Source organism: Balaenoptera borealis (genome assembly GCF_965194805.1).
Source record: "Balaenoptera borealis genome assembly, chromosome: 1".
NCBI classification, from domain to species: Eukaryota; Metazoa; Chordata; class Mammalia; order Artiodactyla; family Balaenopteridae; genus Balaenoptera; species Balaenoptera borealis.
In genome coordinates, this window is record NC_138860.1 from 126,798,534 (window position 1) to 126,819,305 (window position 20,772).

Genomic DNA, 20,772 nt, shown 5'->3' on the forward strand with positions numbered 1-20,772 from the left:
TGCTTTATTAGGACAGTGTTCTCACGTTAAATTAGTGCCTTGTTGGGTGACTTTGGGCAACAGAATTCATTCCTTCTTGCTTTTTTGCTTCTTCCAAATCTTTTGAAAATAGCACCTTTTGACCCTTCACTTCTAACTTTTTTTTCCCCCAAAGGAAGCAGATCAGGAGAAGTGGGATGGAGAGGGAGCATCTTGATTAGCATCTTGGTTAAAGATAATTTAAGAAAAATTGGGATGAGGTGTTTGATCATATCAGATGTAATCTCTTTCAGTAAAATCCCTGTTCCTATCTAGAACCAGGAGATGGTTAGAGAAAATGTTTTGACTCTTTTTTACCCAAATTGTCATTGTTGAAAATAGCATCATGATACCTGTCTAGTGCTTTTAATTCTCAAGTAAATTTCTGGCAGTTGGAAAATGTTAAAAGGTACTTTGGGGAAAGAAAGAAAAAAAAAAGACACTTGGGATAGATGGATTATTGTCCCCCTGCACACACAGATCTCCACCACTAGGGAATGAGTACTTCCTGATGGCCAGTTCAGAAAATACATTATGAATAGAAGACACTGAGTGTGACGTAGCTCTTTGTCTGGAGCCAGGAGGCCATAGCTCTTTGTTCCAGTTACAGTTCTTTGAATTAACATTAATTAATCAGCAACCTTCTATCCTAGCATTCATCCTATAATTTATCCATCTTGTTTGCAAGGATATCATATACAAGGTCATCTAATCACTTGTAAATGTTTGAAAAGATATTGTATGTCGAGTCCTAGACTTAGACCCAATTCATGGTAATTAGGCCATAGGCCAGAGAAATGAACTTGCGGATGTTTTGGGTGCTTGCCCTGTTTCCACTCTAGATGCCATTCCTCTTCTCCAGCATATAAACCCATAGGTGCTTTTATGTATTTATTTATCCAAATGGAGAACTCCACTGTGATCAAGGGACTAAAGAGTATCTTCTTTTCTGGTGTGATTCCAGCTGTGGAGTATTTTACTAGAATATGCCTTCTTAAAGATTAGGGGGTGGGGAATCAAAAAGAAATATACTTTATCTCAAGACACTCTCATCTTCAAGGTTGATAGAGTCTGTTAAAGTCGTAGATAATACCTAATGATTCTCTTTTTGGCCTAAATAGCTGGACTAACTGAGATCATGTGCTTAACTGTGTGTGGATTGCTCTTTCTGTTTGAGAATGGACCTTTTGCTGATTTTGAATCAGAGACACTGAAACTGACCTCTAAATTTTGAAGTTCTGGTTCTAGGGAGAAAAGATATGGAAGATTTCAGGCCCTGGGATTTAATGTTCAGAGCTTTCCTTCCAATTCACAAGGCAGTCACTGGAAAATAAATTTTCAAATAAAAATGTGATTTGGTCAGTTGCCTCTGAATTCTCATTGTACAAGAATACTTAAATAAATTTGTACTTGAAGGGCCTTGGATAGCTTCATGAAAGCTTTTATGAACAGATAGAGGGTGGAAAGTCAGATTTAGGGTTTCTAGATTTCTGAGGTCTTACAAATGATTTAACTCATTGATAATATTGCTAATGTTGATATTGATTTGTAAGTTTCTAGATAATGAAAGCATAAGAGTAAGATAGTTATTGCTCATCTAAGAGTGTTGCTCATGTAGTCTTCAGGTAAAAATCTTGTTTTCAAATCATATTAAGGAATATTACAAGAATTGTAGTTTCAAACTTGATTCTCTGAAAACATTAATGTAGTGAATAATTATGTGTCCTTCTGTTGCACAATGCTTATGAGGAATCATTTGATACTTCATCAGTTTCAGAAGCTACATAGGAAAATCCTCATCAATTCTTCTAGATTCACTACTTCCTATGAGACTGCTTTTTTATTGTTTGTCAAGGTAATTTCTTTCAAAGGACCAGAAAACTCCAAGACTAGGGATGGATTTTGCTTAGAAAGCACTAGAGTTGTCATCCTGCCCTGGATAAAATAATTTTACATTTGTACTGTGTTTCATAATTTACAAAGTAATTTCATCTAGTTTCTCATTTGACACCCACAGCTACTTGGAAGTAGACAGCATATACTACCAGGTGGCAGTATACAGTCCCTGTTTCCTAACTCATAATCAAGGTTTTTAGGTTATTAAGGTATGATGAATTCTGGGTAGAAATGGGGTTAGAAATTCTGTCTTTTAATTGATAGTCTGAACTAGGTTCCCTGATCCAATAAAGATTTATTCCATGGACTTTTGGGATTTCTAGGTTGAGTACTCTAATGGAGCAGATCTTGGATACCCAGTTTTCAAAATTTGTTAGCACAAGTTTAAGCTCTGTAATTGTAATCATAATTATTTGGTTTTATCTGTCAGAGAATCAGCCTTATAGGTAAGTAACCTGTTTATTGAATGAAAGACTTTCATGTTCATTGTTTTTTTTTTAAAATAAATTTTATTTATTTATTTATTTTATTTTTGGCTGCGTTGGGTCTTTGTTGCTGTGCGCGGGTTTTCTCTAGTTGCGGCGAGCGGGGGCTTCTCTCCGTTGTGGTCCGCAGGCTTCTCATTGTGGTGGCTTCTCTTGTTGCAGAGCGCGGGCTCCAGGCGCGTGGGGCTTCAGTAGTCGTGGCTTGTGGGCTCTAGAGCGCAGGCTCAGTAGTTGTGGCGCACAGGCTTAGTTGCTCCACGGCATGTGGGATCTTCCCGGACCAGGGCTCGAACCCGTGTCCCCTTCATCGGCAGGTGAATTCTTAACCACTGCACCACCAGGGAAGCCCGTGTTCATTGTTTTGAAGAACATTTTGTTAGTGTGTCTGTGAAGGATAACTCCCATGTACAGTAAACTGGGGAAATATAATTACAGCTACAACTTGACTTTACATAGAGGATTTGGATAATGCGCAAAAAATAGTTTGTGGAGGGTAGTTTAGAATGCAATTAGGTATATTAAAGTCAAAAGTTACTAGGGAAAACTCATGGGAAAACACTGTGGAATACAAGAGCCAGATTGGCCCCAGTAGTTTGACACAAAGATTAATGGGAGGAGGGAGATAAGTGTCCTAAGTATAAAATTTTGGGTTGAGGTGGAGTAAGCCATTGACTAGTCAAAATATTCAGTGAATTCTTTGTTTTTTTCCTTTGAATACCAATATCTTTTATTTCAACTAATGTCAATGGTTTCCAAAAGTAACTATCTGCCTGTGATTGAACTATATTTGTACTCCAGTGTAATTTAATCTGTTCTTTTTGATTTAGGGTCGTCTTTGCTGGCAGAGGTTATGTGGTGATACTTTTTCTGGCATCACTGCCAGAAGGTCTGTTTTCACCTGTGTTAAATGATTTGGGCTTCTCAGCTTTTTATGTTCGTAGAATGTGGCTTCTTTTCAATGTTCTTTTCTAAGTTCTCTGGCTTCTTATGATTTTCTTCTTAATTTTTGTTGACTTTCATTAGTCACTTGTGCTGTGATGGTACTTATCTTCTAATAACTCAGCCTTCCCTTCTAATTGCTTTTAGTTTTCTTTCAAATTGGAAACCAAGAATAACCAAGCTTGTAGGAATTGTCTCATGATTTTTAAGATGCACTGAGAAATTTCTTTTTGATTTAGTAAATGAGCATTACTTCATGAAATTTTTTTTTTTTTTAATTGTGGGTTTTCTTGTTTGCTTCCTCTCTGATTTGGAGGCTGTGTCTTATGTAAGTTACCAGGTATCTAAATTTTGAATAAACAGTAGTTGTTTCTTTATACATGGCAATAAATACTCATTAGAAATAAAACCCATCTAAAATAATTATCATTTATTTGAGACTGATTGAAGCTTAGCCTTTAGTTGCAGGAGGTTTATTTCTGTAAATTTTTATAGTAGGCTAAAAATGTTGTATTTTTACGTATTAGTAGCCTATACCATATATACTGTTTCTGTGATGATGCATGTCATCAGGTATTATAATGTATGGTAATAAGTGGGAAGACCTGTCTGACCGTTCTACTCCTCCTCCCCACCCTCCACCCTTCCTCCCTCTTTCTTTAGTGGAATCTCTCTACCACATTTCCTTTGCATTATTATGGAAAGCTGCTTCTACTTGTCTCTTTAATTTCTGATTTTAATAGAGGGAAATTTGTAAAGTGATGAGAGGAGACTGAGTAATTTGTTCAGGGTTCTCTCAGTAGACAGAATTCTCTGTAGTGTGTTAACGATTTTATTTTCACATATCTAGTAATATTTGTGTGGTGGACACTGTAAATATGTTGTTGACGGTCTGGATTTTGTTCTTTCTTTAAAAAGTGTTGAAATTTGATCTGACAGGCAGTTAATTTACTTGATAATAAGCTTGGTCTTAATAAGGCTTATACTTTTAGCTCTGTTAGGGGGAAGTCCAGAGTAGCCTGTGCTCTAGATCTAGTTTAGCCTCACATCTATGCCATGGCCTTTCTGGTGTCTCTTTTAAAAAGGTCTTTACTCTGGCTAGTTGAAACCCTAATGACTCTAGCTAGCCTCGTGAGAATACTAGTAGTTACTCTTTGCTTGGTCCTGTTTTATATGTGCAGCTTTATGTTCAGCCAAAGACTCTAGGTTTCTGTGTTCCATCCTTTTCTGTTTCGCTTCTTCTTTGGTACTCTGTCCCACAAATTCCAGCTGCTTCAGCTTGCCCAAACTCTGTTTTCTGTCTGTCTGCTCATCCAGACCCCTTCTTATTTCATGATACTGATGGTACTTCTATGTAGAAAGTGAGTGGGATCCTAGGGCTTAGCTCATTTGTTTGCCCTGTCTCACAGGTCATAGTTCTGCTCTGCCTGTTGTCCATTGTCTAACAGTAATTGTTTCTATATTTTCTCCAGTTTTCTAGTTATGTATAGCAGGAGGGTATTCAGTGTTAGCTACTCTGTCATAACTGGAAGCGAAAATCTCTGATTTAATTTTAATATACATTAGGTGTGTTTTCTTCTCGTGACACTCATGCCCAGCCTACGGTTTGGTCATTTGGAAATGATTTTTTGTTGATGCTCCTGTGACAGTGAGGGCTAGTTTTTTTGTTTTTGTTTTTTAAAAAAAATATTTATTTATTTATTTGGCTGCGCTGGGTCTTAGCTGTGGCATGCAATCTCTTAGTTGTGGCATGCATGTAGGATCTAGTTCCCTGACCAGGGATCGAACCCGGGCCCCCTGCATTGGGAGTGTGGAGTCTTAGCCACTGGACCACCAGGGAAGTCCCTAGTTTTTAGTTATACCTTAAAAATCAGTTTAAGCAACTTCTTTTTCTAAGAAGCTTAAGTCAGAGAAATTGGAATAATAACAATTTGAATTGAAGAATGAAGGTAAAAGAAACTTGACATTGATTTAGTTGCGTTGATGAGGTATTGTTATGGTTGAAGCAGAAGTAAAAAATTGTGTTACTGGTTGATATATACTTCAGGAGGAGGGTAAAAGAGAAAGTGACATACAAGAAGATACGAAACATTGTTTACTAGGTTTAGAATGGTAGCCATAAATGATTAAGGAGTAATGTAATGTATCTGGATTTTAGTTAGCTGTTTTTCTTAGACCCTTCAGATCTTTTTGCTGGACCAAACTTTCTGTATTATATTTTCAGAAAGCCATGGTGAATGTTCCCTTTTTACGACTATCAGTTTAATCCAGTTTCTTGTATATATTTTTTTCTTAAATAAAATTAAATGTAGGGTATTATGCAGAAATCTATTTTGCCTGGTACCATAGTTTTTATCATTTGTATTAAGTTGAAAAATTTTGGCTGAACTCTTTCTTTCTTTCTTTGCTACTTTTCACTTGTCTCACATTATCTTTCCCCATACTTTTTAAATGTATTTTTATCATGTTTTAAATAATAGGTCTCAGAATATAAGAGCATAAGATTATTTTGCTCTGCTTAAACTTTAGTTAGAGAGCAAGGGTCATGCTAAAAGTTTATTGGCAATGAGGGTAGGAAGTGTGAGTGAAAAAGATTACAATGAAAACCTAAAGTATCTTCTTAATAAACACTTGAAAACATATATATGGGTGTGAAGAGTCAGGTTAAAAGCAACAAATATAATATTTTCTGTCAAAATTAGAGGTTTTTTTAAGGCACCAATCATGAGTAGATAATGTTTGTGTTTTTCTTTTTATTTACTTATTTTTTATTTTTGGCTGCACCACACGGCATGCAGGGTCTTAGCTCCCCAACCAGGGCTGGAACCTGGGCCCCTACAGTGGAAGCACAGAGTCTTTTTTTTTTTTAATTTTTTTTTTATTTTATTTTTTTTTAAACACCTTTATTGAAGTATAATTGCTTTACAATGGTGTGTTAGTTTCTGCTTCACAACAAAGTGAATCAGTTATACATATACATATGTTCCCATATCTCTTCCCTCTTGCATCTCCCGCCCTCCCACCCTCCATGTCCCACCCCTCTAGGTGGTCACAAAGCACCGAGCTGATCTCCCTGTGCTATGCGGCTGCTTCCCACTAGCTAGCTATTCTACATTTGATAGAGAAGCACGGAGTCTTAACCACTGGACTGCCTGGGAATTCCCAGTGTTTGTGTTTTTAAAATGCTAACTCGTTTAATTGTAAAATCTCAATATTTAAAAAATTTTTATTTGTAAATTATTTTCAGAGGTTGGGCTAGATTTGAGGAGTGTTCCGGTCCCCTTCCATGACTGTTTTAAACTGGTACTATGGAGCTGGGTAAATGTCTTTAACTTCTATGGTTGTCAGTTTTCTCATCTATAAAGTTGACATGATTTGATTTCTGTAATTCTAATTATTGTTTCATATATGTCTATCTAATCTGTCTATCCATATATATGATTTTGAATTCTCTTTCTCTGCTCTTCCCTTTACTTTTGGCCCTGCTCAGGCTTCAGTTGTTTACTTTCTTCATATTTTGCATGCTCTCTGGGCATTCTCACTGCTCTGAAATTGCCATCTTATATACTGATGGATTTCCAAATTTATATGTCCAGTCAGATTATTCTTGAACTTTGGACCGTTTATAAGATATCTCCATTTACATATCTCACAGTAACTCAGTAGAACATGTCTAAAGTTGAACTCATCATTGCTTCCTCCATACACACCCAATAAACAACACCATCTTTTTTACTTAGTTAGTAGGGTCTTTCATTTGCCCAGTCTAGAAAAACGTACTCCTATTTTTCTTCAGTTACTTCTTCACCGTACCCTCCTCTCCCACCAATGTTGACTCAACTTTATTTCTTTATTATTAATGTCACTTTCTTAAATTAATCTTAAATTAATGCCACTATCTTCTCTTTTCTAGATTATTGGAAATGGTTCCTCAGTTGCTTTCTGTGATGCGAGTGTATTGTTTCCCCCATGGATTCCTGTATTGTGGCTGGCATAAATGTCTTTAAAATAAAACCTATTCTTTAAAATGAATTATTGCATGATTTTAAAATATTCTCCTTTACTTTCTGCCTCTCACTCTATATTTGAAACAGATTAAGCCTTTAGTTCCTTGATGATTGTATTCTTTCACTCTAGAATTTCTCATGTGCCTAACTGCCTGCTCTAGTCCACTCTTACCCCCTTTCCCTGGTTACCTTCCTTTCCCTGTCTGCAAAGGGAGAAGGCTGTCACAGTTTAGATATCATAATCTCTGTGAGATCTTTCATATCTTCCCATGACTGATTAATTACTCCTTGTGTTCTCTGTCATAGCAAATTATAATTTCCTGTAAACATGTACCGTACAGTGAACCTCAAGCTCTTTGAGGTATCCATGCCTTACTAGTTGGTTGATGTATCATCATTGATATGTCAAGCCTTATCCTGCTTTGAAAATGTCAGAAAAATTTGGCATGCTTTTCATACTAGAAATTTTTTTATACCATTAGTTTGACTTTTAAGATTCTGAATTTATGGAGTTAGTATTAGTGATGATTTCCCTTTTTTTTACTTAAAAAAATCTAGACTTTAAATTTTCAAAAGAAAAAAAATGAATAGCCTGCATAATCATTCACATAGTTCACTAAACTCAGGAATTGGGAAGAGATAATGGCAGGGGGTGGGGAGATAAAAGGATGTGTCTCATGATCAGGGATGGTTGTCTGAACACAGTACCTGGTTAAAATAACGTTTCTACATGGTCACATAAAAAAGTAAGCTCAGTTGTTAATACCAGACCCAAAGAGAGGAAGTCATTGTATTATAAAACAAATTTACAAGTTTGGTATGATCAGAATGTTTTATATGGCTTCAGATATATTTTTACAATCTAGAGTTTTGCCAGTAGCCTTTAGAAAGCATATGGAATGATAAGAATTTGGTTGAGGTTGTCTTTATTGAATTGAAGGACTTGAAAGAAAATGTGCATCCCTTTCTATGTATGTGTGTCTGTCCTGTTATTTAAAGATTTTCATCAGAGGTTATTATCCACCTTTCTCTGTACGAACTCATAATTTTGAGTAGATACTAGAAATAATTAAATATGACAAGACATATCCTGTGCCTTTGAAGTTACTGTGAAATGATCAGATACCTTAACAGATTTGTAGTTTGCTTATATTTGAGGTGTGTTGCCTGTTAGAGTATTAGCTTATAACTAGAAATTACTAGCTTGTCGCAATTATTTGAAACTTTATTTGCAATTCCAGAATAGAAGGTGAACTTTTTAGATGTTACAGAGGATTGTTTCTTAGAGTGGGTAATCTAAAACTCTTGAGTAGGGAAAATACGTGAATCTTGGTCTGACTGGTCAGGATTTTTTCTAGATGACTGTGCAACTTTTATAATATTGACCACAATACAGTTGCACTCAGCTTCCTATTTAAGAAGGAAAACTCAAGAATTCTGTTGAATAGATTTAGAAAAACAGGTACTAGGAACAAGTTGAAAGATCATCTTTTAAGGTTTATTACCACAAGAAACCTGGAGTCTTTAGGGAGGGAAAAAAACCACATTATTTGGAAGGCTATAAAAGTGTGGATTAAAAAGAATGATACTCACATTCTTTTAAAAACTCCCTGTGAAAGCCTTTGTGTGGTTCTTCAAAAGGTATTCAATTTAAATACAAAATATTAAAATCCATTAATTAGTAAGGAACCTCTTCAGGTTATTTAAAACTAGTGAGAGAAATAAAGTCAAGGTAGTCAGAGCTTGTTTTAGTAAGAACTTGCTGGTTTCAGGAATCAGAAACCCATTCAAAGTATGTCAAATAAAAAAAAAGTTTATTTTGAATAAATAGTAGGCAGTCTTAAGAATATCCAATGTCAGGAAATAAAGTCTAACCAAGCCTCATGAAATTATAACCTGTCAGTGTCCAAGATTATACTCTCTTACCTCTGCTTCTCTTTGTGCAGCACGGACTGTAGTTTTTCTCTTTACCAATGTTTCTTTGCACACTTTTTGCCTTCTTTCCCCCGTAATTTCAGTTTGCGAATGGCAATGACTTCCCACTGTGTTTGCCCTGATCCCCACACTGCGTGATCTTTATTCTGCAGAGCTGCTTCTCACATTCTCTAAAGAGAACCTGGTTATTGACTTTTCAGTAGATGGACTCTCCTGGGTCAGGTTTCTATCCCTGGCAAAATTATCAATGGTCAGGGGTGGAATTACTGTGGGAGGGAGGTGGGGTGGAGCTGGAGGCAGTCTGTTGTGGCGTATCCTTTCTGCAAGGATATCTTCTAGGAAAGAGGTTGGTGGGCAGTGTAGGTGGTCAAAACATGCCCATTATAGACCAGTTGGTGTTTCGGGTCAAATTGTATTCTTGATTAGTTAGATATCTATAAAATGGGTTGTGGGAACCCTCATGCATTGCTAGTGGGAATGTAAAGTAAAATGGTGCACCCATTGTAGCAATCTGTTTGGCAGTTCCTTGATATATTAAACATAAAATTACCATATGATCCAGCAATTCCACTTTTAGGTATATACTGAAAAGAATTTTTAAAAACAGGTATTCAGATAAAAAACCCTTGTACACAGATGTTCATGGCAGCACTGTTCACAATAGTAATAGTAAGAAGGTGGATACAACTCAAATATCCATAAACTGATGAATTGATTAAAAAATGAAGTTTTATCAATACAGTGGAATACTATTCAGCCATACAAAGGAATGAAGTACTTTTACATGTTACAACATGATGAATTTTGAAAATATTATGCTAAGTGAAAGAAGCCAGACACAACAGGTCACATATTGTATGATTTCATTTATGTGAAATATCTAGAAGAAGCATATTCATAGAGATAAAAAGCAGGTTAATGGTTGCTAGGGGCTGATGGTTGCACAACATTGTGAATGTACTAAATGCCACTTAATTGTATGCTTTAAAATGGTTAAAATGGTGAATTTTTTATTATGTGAATTTTAACACAGTAAAAAGAATGACAAAGTATGGGTGAGGTATGTGCATACCAGAGGATGCTCAAGAAAATCCATTGGGAGATAGGAAGAAAATGCTATTTATATGTATTTTTCCTTATTCTTAAGAATTTTGGGGGTTCTTTGTATATGTTTATAATGTATATAATAAGTACAGTTAAACATATAATTCATAAGTAAGTATATATATATTGGAAGCATGTGCCAGAATTTTTATTTTATTTTTACCAGTAGAGTTGCTTGGTACAAAAATATGAAAATCATTGTTTTTAACAAGGAAAAGTCAGTTATTAATCATTAACTTGTTGCTGAAGCGGGGAGTTTTAAAAAAATATTAGTAGATTCTCTCTTGAAGTCAGGGTTATAGAATCCTAATAATACATTTAGAGAAACTGTTGGCCTCAGCTGGCATTCACTTTACAGTGAAAACAACTTTGGGTTACTTTTAGCCAAATCATGGTGATCTATTATAATTAGACTGACATTTTAAGTATTGCTGTCATTCTTAAGAAGAACACCAAAGGGATCTTAGGAATTAGAGACTTGTGAATTTTCTTCATACTGGGAAATTGAAGCCAGTAATACTAATGATAATAAATATGAATACTGGTTATTTAGAGAAAAACCAGTGATTTGGGGGAGAGGAATCATGGTTTCTGCAAGGGCAAGGATGGGAAGCATGCCTAGCCAATTAATGAGAATTCTTTAAGAGAAAATTGTTAAGAAGATAAAGAGAACTCAGTAATGTATAATGTATGTAGACTTAGGAGCCTTCGGGAAGGTTCCGTGTTATAGTTATTTCCTTTTAAATATGTGATAAAAATATTAGTTAATTTGAAGGGGTTTTTGACATACAGGAATCACATAGTGGTTATATTGATATTAGGTAGCATGTGGCTATAAGGTAGTACTACTGATTTGCTAAGTTTTATTTAAAAAGCAAAAATAAGTAGAACATCTTTCACTTTACAGATATCAGTGCCTCACTTTACTGGACTCAACAACCATCATGCTCAAAATGTTTTTGGAACTCAGTTTGTAACAGCTTACAGAATATCCTCAGTGGCAATTATTTTTGAAGGATATTTAATTTTTACTTGGTTTCTTAATCAGGTTTGGTACAGAAATACAACATGGAGAAATAAATATACTTTGTGTCAGAAATGAAATTGTAAGTAATGAAACTGATGTTCTTTCATTCCTCACTAACCTGAACCTAATGTGACTAATGAAGTTGGCTCTGAAGAATTTCAGAAAAACTTTATAGCCATTTTGCATATGCATCATCTATCACTATCTTCTCTCCTAGATTGTGAGTTTCTTTGAAGGTGGGACCAGGTTTGTTGTACATGATGTAGTTTCTTCACATTGATTTAATCATTACCGTCTTTGTTAAAGATTCAGAATATTTTATGGATCTCTCCCCACCTCCTCTGTCTCATTTTTCTAGTCATCATTGTAAAAAATTCTGGGAAATAATACTCTGTAAAGACCATCCTACTCCTTGATTATATTCTATATAGTTCTGCATCTGTTTAATTTTGAACAGCCTTTCTGACTACCCTAAGTTCATGTACTGTGATGGTGGTGGTGCCATTTTTTTGTTAAGTAGAAAGAAGGCTTTCTTGAATTATTTGGTCTGCTGATCATCAGTTGTGAAAGCAAAGAGAGAAAGAGAAGAGGGAGCAACTGGGGTTACACCCTTGTGGAGACTGATGGTTGTAGATGCCTCTACTGTCGGTGCCATGCTGTGCAGTCATTCCTGCCGCCCCATGCATTAAGGCTTCTTTGAAGAATGAATGTTCTTTTTACATTTGCTTGCTTCTCTAATATTAGAAGTGGATTATAACTTCTGGTCCCTTGCCCATGGTTAGACTCTGAAGCTATGTTTTGATATGAAAGTAGATAAACATAAATATTGTGAGGGATTTGGAACTTGAAGCTAGCTAGGCACACCCTGGGCTCTTCTGGGTTTTTTTTGGTTTTTTTTTTTCCCTCTTCATTTTATTTCTCTTTGCTTTTTTTTTTTTTTAAAGAAATTCACGTTCTTTTATTTATTTATTTATGACTGTGTTGAGTCTTCGTTTCTGTGCGAGGGCTTTCTCTAGTTGCGGCAAGTGGGGACCACTCTTCATCGCGGTGCGCGGGCCTCTCACCATCGCGGCCTCTCTTGTTGCGGAGCACAGGCTCCAGACGCGCAGGCTCAGTAATTGTGGCTCACGGGCCCAGTTGCTCCGCGGCATGTGGGATCTTCCCAGACCAGGGCTCGAACCCGTGTCCCCTGCATTGGCAGGCGGATTCTCAACCACTGCGCCACCAGGGAAGCCCTATTTCTCTTTGCTTTGAAGACTGTACTCACATCTGATTTTTATATCCAGTCGTCCATGTTATTTTTAATTCTTTGCTACTTTAGGATGAAGATAACTAGTTAATAAATCGTTTAATAAATGACTAGACTAGATCTAGGGTTCAGCGTGGTGAAAGTCAGCTCCTAGTTGTAGAAGTGGCAGCTATTATGCTAATCATCCATGTAATTAAACCTGGCTTTTATTTTTCTCTTTAGAGGAACAGCAAAATTGCTTGTTTACTATTATGACCTACTGGATAAAGAGATTTATTCTAACACTTTACAGTTGGTGTGATGATAATGGTTTCAGAGGCTGTTTTATCCCTCTAAATTTATAGGTGTAAAAACCTAGACCAGAAAAGATAAGTCATGTTCAAGATTGCAAAATTAGTGGCAGAGTTGCCACTTGTTCCATGTTTCCTGACTCTCAGACCAGGCATTTTCTACTCTTAATTTCTTATAAAAGTTTAAAATTGTTACTATTGTTATTATTTTGGTCTGCATAACAGTCCTGAGGGTGTGCTAGTCAAATTTTACCACCTCAGTGAAGAAACTATAAACTTCTCCAAAATTTTTTAAATGGACTTTATTTTTTAGTACAGTTTTAGATTTACAGAAAAATTAAGAAGAAAGTACAGAGAATTCCCATACGCCCTGCACTATTTCCTCTGTTAACATCTTATGGAAGTATATTTGTTATAATTAGCGAATTGATGCATTTTTATTAATTGTATATAATATAGTTCAATTAACATATATATAATATATATAAAATATATTAAACACTTTGCATTCAGAGTTCCTTAGTTCCGGAATCCCAATTAGTGTATACCACATTTCTTTTAGTTTTTGTGTCTCCCCACCAAAGAAGTGGAAGGAATAGCAGTGGAGAATAAGGAATTTTCTTTCTTTTAAAAGATTCTAATAAAATCAAGGTATTTATTACATTATTTAATACCTGGTCTTCACAAATTTATTCTATGGTTAGGACTTCAAAAGTATAATTCAGCTAAATGCAAGTGAAAACAAGCTTCTATTTAAGAGAAATATCAGTTATACTCAAATTTCTTCAGAGATGGAAGAGTTATTCCTGCATGCTGTTATATTAGGGATTGTGTGTTTAGACCAATACTTTAAACAGCAGCTAGATGATGTTTTAGTCATTTACTGATGAAGGTAGAACTTGCCAACTATAACCCAAACAAGGCGGTAGAAGTAAAGATCGTCAGACACTTTTAAAATAAGGGCACACTCTGTAAATACTGATTTTCTTGGCATGGATAATTTTCGTTTTCCCTTAGCTAAGAAAAATAAATGATGTTTCTATTTTTAGTATACAGGCTAATATTTTCTAAACAGATTATATTTTTGCCTTTAGGTTTTTTTTCAGTCAAAGCCATGTAAGTGAAAAATTTTCCAGCTTAAAAAAATATTGTGTGTGTATATAATTTAAATGGAGAAAGAGCTGGTCTATAACAAACACAAGTATTCTTCAAATTTTTTTTTAACCAGAAACAACATAGGAGGCATAAGACTATGTATGTCTAACTGTAAAGGGAATGAGGGCTGATACTATCAAATGCTTATTGAAAGTTTTTGAGATGTGGGAAGCCTCAATTCAAACATATTTGCATTCAGAAGCAAACAGCAAGGTTAGAGATCCAGGGAATGGGTGTAGAACATAAGGGATTGGTGAGTTGACTGTTCTCACATAGCTTACTAGAGATATTACTTCTGGTACATGACACTGCCTAAATTTGCTTTCTTGATTTGTAAAGACTTAAATTTAGCTCATAAATAATTTTTTAAAAACATTTTTATTGGAGTGTAATTGATTTACAATGTTGTGTTAGCTTCAGGTGTACAGCAAAGTGAATCAGTTATACATGTACATATATCCACTCTTTTTTTCGATTCTTTTCCCATATAGGCCATTACAGAGTATTGAGCAGAGTACCCTGTGCTATACAGTAGGTCCTCATTAGTTATCTCTTATGTATAGTAGTGTGCATATGTCAATCCCAATTTCCCAATTTATCCCTCCCCGCCTTAGCCCTGGTAACCCTGTTTGTTTTCTATATTTGTGACTCTACTTTTGTTTTGTAAATAAGTTCATTTGTACTCTTTTGTTAGATTCTACATATAAGTGATATCATATGTTTGTCTTTGTCTGACTTCACTCAGTATGACAATCTCTAGCTCACAAATAATTTTTTAAAATTGTATTGCAGTTATACATTATCTTTGCCCCTTAGTTGTTAAATTGTTTCATTCATTCATCTCAACTGTAAATAGTAGTTTCTTTTCTAATATTGATAATTCTTTTTTAGAAGATATTTATTTATTTATTTGGCTGTGCCAGGTCTTAGTTGCGGCATGCAGGATTTTTAGTCGTGGCATGCAGGATTTTTAGTTGTGGCATGCAGGTCTAGTTCCCTGACCAGGGATCGAACCTGGGCCCCCTGCATTGGGAGCATGGAGTCTTAACCGCTGCACCACCAGGGAAGTCCCTAATACTGATAATTCTTAATGAATCTTTATTGCTTTTTAGGATTGATACAATGTAGCAGAATAGAGCTGCACATTAGAATCACTTACGATGTTTTAAAAATACATGAATGCCTAGACTTGCCCTAGAGATTCTGATTTAGTCTGTGGAATCTCAATCACCCCTCTCTCTCTCTTTTTTAAAAAGCTCTCCAAATGATTGTAATATTCAGCCAGGTTTGAAAATCACTGCTAAATATAGGATAGTTTTAGAACCTATCTAAAAGTTTCAATACTGAGACTAATTTTATTTTTTTTGGCCGTGCTGCGGCTTGGGGGATCTTAGTTCCCCAACTATGGATCCACCCTGAGCCCACGGCTGTGAAAATGCTGAGTCCTAACCACTGGACCGCCAGGGAATTCCCTACTAATTTTTAATCATTCAACTTAAAAAGAGAAATTTCAGATTGGTTTTTCAATTAAAATATTTCATTAAAAATTTTAAATTTGGATTTCCCTGGTGGCGCAGTGGTTAAGAATCTGCCTGCCAGTGCAGGGGACACAGGTTTGAGCCCTGGTCCAGGAAGATCCCACATGCCGTGGAACAACTAAGCCCGTGCGCCACAACTACTGAGCCTGTGCTCTAGAGCCTGCGAGCCACAACTTCTGAAGCCCGAGTGCCACAACTACTGAAGCCCACGCGCCTAGAACCCGTGCTTCGCAACAAAGAGAAGCCACCGCAATGAGAAGCACACCGCAACAAAGAGTAGCCCCCGCTCACTGCAACTAGAGAAAGTCCGCGCACAGCAAGGAAGACCCAATGCAGCCAGAAAATAAAAAATAAATAAAATTAAATTTTTAAAAAAAGTTAAATTTATTTTTAGGGGAAAAACTTTTAAACTTAGAACATGTATTTTCCTTTTTTCTTTTTATGACCCTTAAAAGTGAGTGCTAATCTTTAATTTGGCATCTATAATAAGATGTCTTCTGACATTTATTAAGCATAACTATTATAATCTACAATAATATTAAAAAATTCTTATATTGTTTATAAGCCATTAGATGACAGGCAGCATAGAATTTTAAAGGGCCAGTCCAAATAGCATTATGTGAGAAGTGGTTTTATGGTAACATGTTGCACTCTGATCATATTTTTATTGATTTGGTCTTAAACTTTGAAGAGCAAGTAATAAGTAAATGTCTGTAAATTATCAGATATAGTTTCCCTCAGTCTTCATTTGTGTTAATACTCATTTACTGAAAAAAGAGATAAGTCCTTGAGAACATCTTCCATCATTTCTTTGATTCTAAGAAACGATTGAAATCTTTCAGTTTTCTGGAACACTTCAGCTAATATGCAGTAACATTTGAAGACCACAACAAAAATGCAAACTCAAGTTACATGGATTTGTTATGATTAATTTAAAAATAGGTATTATTCTTACAAATACGATTTTCTAATGTCTTACTAGCCTAGCTGAAACTTGAATTGGCAGGCTCTTGAATGAATAGATGGTTCTAGTTTTAAGAAATTTTTTTTTCCTAGACATAGTAATTTTTATCTGCCATGTTCAGAGTCCTAGGTTTAACTAATTAATTTAGAACTATTTTAAAGATGGGGTGAAAAAAAATCACAGTAGCTTGTTAATCATGCTCATAAATCATGTAAAAATAAATGATTGTGTATGACCAGCATCTATTTTGACTTATTAAGTGTTCTTAATTAAGTGTAGGTGAAATCCGAGTTGGTCACTGGCATTGTGATTTAGGGCTCACAAGTCTTTCAGTGCTAGGGTAATTACCTTTGGTTAAAGCTGGTGCTTCAGTACTATAGATCCTTTTTTTTGATTATATTTGATTAACAATGCTGTTAGTTTCAGGTGTACAACAAAGTGATTCAGTTATACATATACATGTATCTGTTCTTTTTCAAATTCTTTTCCATTTAGGTTATTACAGAGTAGTGAGCATAGCTCCCTGTGCTATACAGTAGGTCCCTGTTGGTTATCTATTTTATTTTATTTATTTATTTTTATAAATTTATTTATTTTTGGCTGCATTGGGTCTTCATTCCTGCGTATGGGCTTTCTCTAGTTGCGGTGAGTGGGGGCTACTCTTCGTTGTGGTGCACAGGCTTCTCATTGTGTTGGCTTCTCTTGTTGTGGAGCACGGGCTCTAGGCACGTGGACTTCAGTAGTTGTGGCATGCGGGCTCAGTTGTTGTGGCTAGTGGGCTCTAGAGTGCAGGCTCAGTAGTTGTGGCGCACGGGCTTAGTTGCTCCGCAGCATGTGGGATCTTCCCTGACCAGGGATCGAACCCGTGTTCACTGCATTGGCGGGCAGATTCTTAATTACTGCACCACCAGGGAAGCCCAGTTATCTTTTTTAAATACAGCAGTATGTACATGTCATGCCCAAACTCCCAGTCTATCTCTCCCCACCACCCTTCCCCCGGTAACCAAAAGTTTGATCTCTAAGTTTGTGAGTCTCTTTGTGTTTTGTATATAAGTTCATTTGTGTCATTTTTTTTTCTTTTTAGATTCCATGTATAAGTGATATCATATGATATTTGTCTTTCTCTGTCTGACTTACTTCATTTATTATGATAATCTCCAGGTCCATCTGTGTTGCTGCAAATGGCATTATTTCATCCTTTTTTATGGATGAGTAATATTCCATTGTATACATGTACCACTTCTTCTTTATCCATTCATGTGTTGGTAGACATTTAGGTTGCTTCCATGTTTTGGCTATTGTGAACAGCAGTGCAGTGAACATTGAGGTGCATATATTCTTTTGAACCATATTTTTTTCCAGATATATGCCCAGGTATGGGATTGCTGAATCATATGTAGCTCTATTTTTAGTTTTTGAAGGGGCCTCCATATTGTTCTCCATAGTGGCTATACCAATTTACATTCTTACCAACAGTGTAGGGGGATTCCCTTTTCTCCACACCCTCTCCAGCATATTGTTTATAGATTTTTTTTTTTTTTTTTTTTGGCTGCGTTGGGTCTTCGTTGCTGCACGCGGACTTTCTCTAGTTGCAGCGAGCAGGGGCTACTCTTCCTTGTGGTGCACGGGCTTCTCATTGCAGTGGCTTCTCTTGTTGCAGAGCACGGGCTCTAGGCGCACAGGCTTCAGTAGTTGTGGCTTGCGGGCTCTAGAGCGCAGGCTCAGTAGTTGTGGCGCACGGGCTTAATTGCTCCGCGGCATGTGGGATCTTCCTGGACAGGGATCGAACCCGTGTCCTCTGCATTGGCAGGGGGATTCTTAACCACTGTGCCGCCAGGGAAGCCCTTGTTTGTAGATTTTTTGATGATGGCCATTCTGACTGGTGTGAAGTGATAGCTCATTGTATTTTTTTTTTTTAAGATTTATTTATTTGTTTGGTTGCACCAGGTCTTAGTTACAGCAGGTGGGCTCCTTTGTTGTGGCTTGTTGGCTCCTTAGTTGCAGCATGTGGGCTCCTTAGTTGCGGTAGGTGGGCTCCTCCTTAGTTGCGGCTCCAGGGCTCCTTAGTTGTGGCTCGCCAGCTCCTTAGTTGTGACACGTGGTCTTCTTAGTTGTGGCATGCAAAGTCTTAATTGTGGCGTACATGTGGGATCTAGTTCCCTGACCAGGGGTCGAACCCAGGCCCCCTGCATTGGAAGCGCAGAGTCTTATCCGTTGCGCCACCAGAGAAGTCCCCTCATTGTAGTTTTGATTTGCATTTCTCTAATAATTAGTGATGTTGAGCATCTTTTCACGTGCCTCTTAGCCATCTGTATGTTTTTTTTTTTGGAGAAATGTCTGTTTAGGTCTCCTGCCCATTTTTTGATTGGGTTGTTTGTCTTTTTGACATTGATCCACATGAGTTGTTTGTAAATTTTGGAGACTAATCTCTTGTCGGTCGCATTGTTTGCATATATTTTCTCCCATTCTGTGGGTTGTCTTTCGTCTTGTTTATGGTTTTCTTTGCTGTGTGAAAGCTTTTAGGTTTCATTAGGTCCCATTTGTTTATTTTTGTTTTTATTTCCATTACTCTAGGAGACAGATCGAAAAAGATCTTGCTGTGATTCGTGTCAAAGAGTGTTCTGCTTTTGTTTTCCTCTAAGAGTTTTATAGTATCTGCTCTTACATTTAGGTCTTTAATCCCTTTTGAGTTTATTTTTGTATGCTGTGAAAAAATGTTCTAATTTTATTTTTTAACATGTAGCTGTCCAGTTTTCCCAGCACCATTTATTGAAGAGACTGTCTTTCCTCCATTGTATAGTCTTGCCTCTTTGTTGTAGATTGACCATAGGTGCGTGGGTTTATTTCTGGGCTTTCTATCCTGTTCCATTGATCTATATTACTGTTTTGGTGCCAGTACCATACCGTTTTGACGACTGTAGTTTTGTAGTATAGACTGAAGTCAGGGAGCCTGATTCCTCCAGCTCTGTTTTTCTTTCTCAAGATTGCCTTGACTATTCTGGGTCTTTTGTGTCTCCATACAAATTTTAAGATTTTTTTTTCTAGTTCTGTGAAAAATGCCATTGGTAATTTGATAAGGATTGCATTGAATCTGTAGATTGCCTCGGGTAGTATAGTCATTTTAACAATGTTGATTCTTCCAATCCAAGAACATGGTATATCTTTCCGTCTGTGTCATCTTCAGTTTCTTTCATCAGCGTCTTACAGTTTTCAGAGTACTGTACAAGTCTTTTGTCTCCTTAGGTTTATTCCTAGGTATTTTATTCTTTTTGATGTGACAGTAAATGGGATTGTTTCTTTAATTTCTCTTTCGGTCTTTTGTTGTTAGTGTATAGAAATGCAACAGATTTCTGTGTATTAATTTTGTATCCTGCAGCTTGACCGAATTCATTGATGAGCTCTAGTAGTTTTCTGGTAGCATCTGTAGGGTTTTCTTTGTATATACTGTCATGTCATCTGCAAACAGTGACAGTTTTGCTTCTTCTTTCCAATTTGGATTTCTCTTATTTCTTTTTCTTCTCTGGTTGCCGTGGCTAGGACTTTCAAAACTATGTTGAATGAAAGTGGTCAGAGTGGGTACCCTTGTCTTGTTCCTGATCTTAGAGGAAATGCTTTCAGCTTTTCACCATTGAGTATGATTTTAGCTCTAGGTTTGTCATATATGACCTTTATTATGTTGAGGTATGTTCCCTCTATGTCCACTTTCTGGAGAGTCTTTATAGATGGGTATTGAATTTTGTCAAAAGCTTTTTCTACATCTGTTGAGATGATTATGTGGTTTTTATTCTTTAATTTGTTGATGTGGTGTATCACACTGATTCACGGCTATAGATCTTTTAAAATTAATTTTATTAATCAACAAACATGCAGTGTGGGCTGCTGTTGCTTTGCCCTGACGTAATTCAGTTCAGCAAACATCTGTTGAGTGCCTGCTGTAAGCTTGGAATAGTCTTAGCAAAACCATATATGTAAAGATGAGTAAGAGTTGGTCTCTTTCCTGGAGGAGTTTAGGGAGACACATTTTATCTATCTATCTATCTATCTATCTATCTATCTATCTATTTATTTATTTATTTAATGTATTCCTTTACATTTTTTTTAATTGGTGTATAGTTGATTTACAATGTTGTATTAGTTTCAAGTGTATAGCAAAGTGAATCTGTTA

The 20,772-nt window shown here is 36.3% G+C and overlaps 1 protein-coding gene across 12 annotated transcripts in view; it reads left to right on the plus strand.

Annotated features, from left to right (window-relative positions):
• ZZZ3 (zinc finger ZZ-type containing 3) overlaps positions 1 to 20,772 on the plus strand; it is a 109,510-nt gene that overhangs the window by 49,217 nt on the left and 39,521 nt on the right. Inside the window, exon 1 of one of the 12 annotated variants that reach the window (XM_082354926.1) lies at positions 11,386 to 11,490. The exons of the other annotated variants lie outside the window; for them this stretch is intronic. Coding sequence (XP_082211052.1) covers positions 11,483 to 11,490 — 8 coding nt within the window. The 5' untranslated portion in view covers positions 11,386 to 11,482. Of the gene's footprint in view, positions 1 to 11,385; positions 11,491 to 20,772 lie in introns of those variants that run through there. 12 annotated transcript variants of the gene reach the window in all.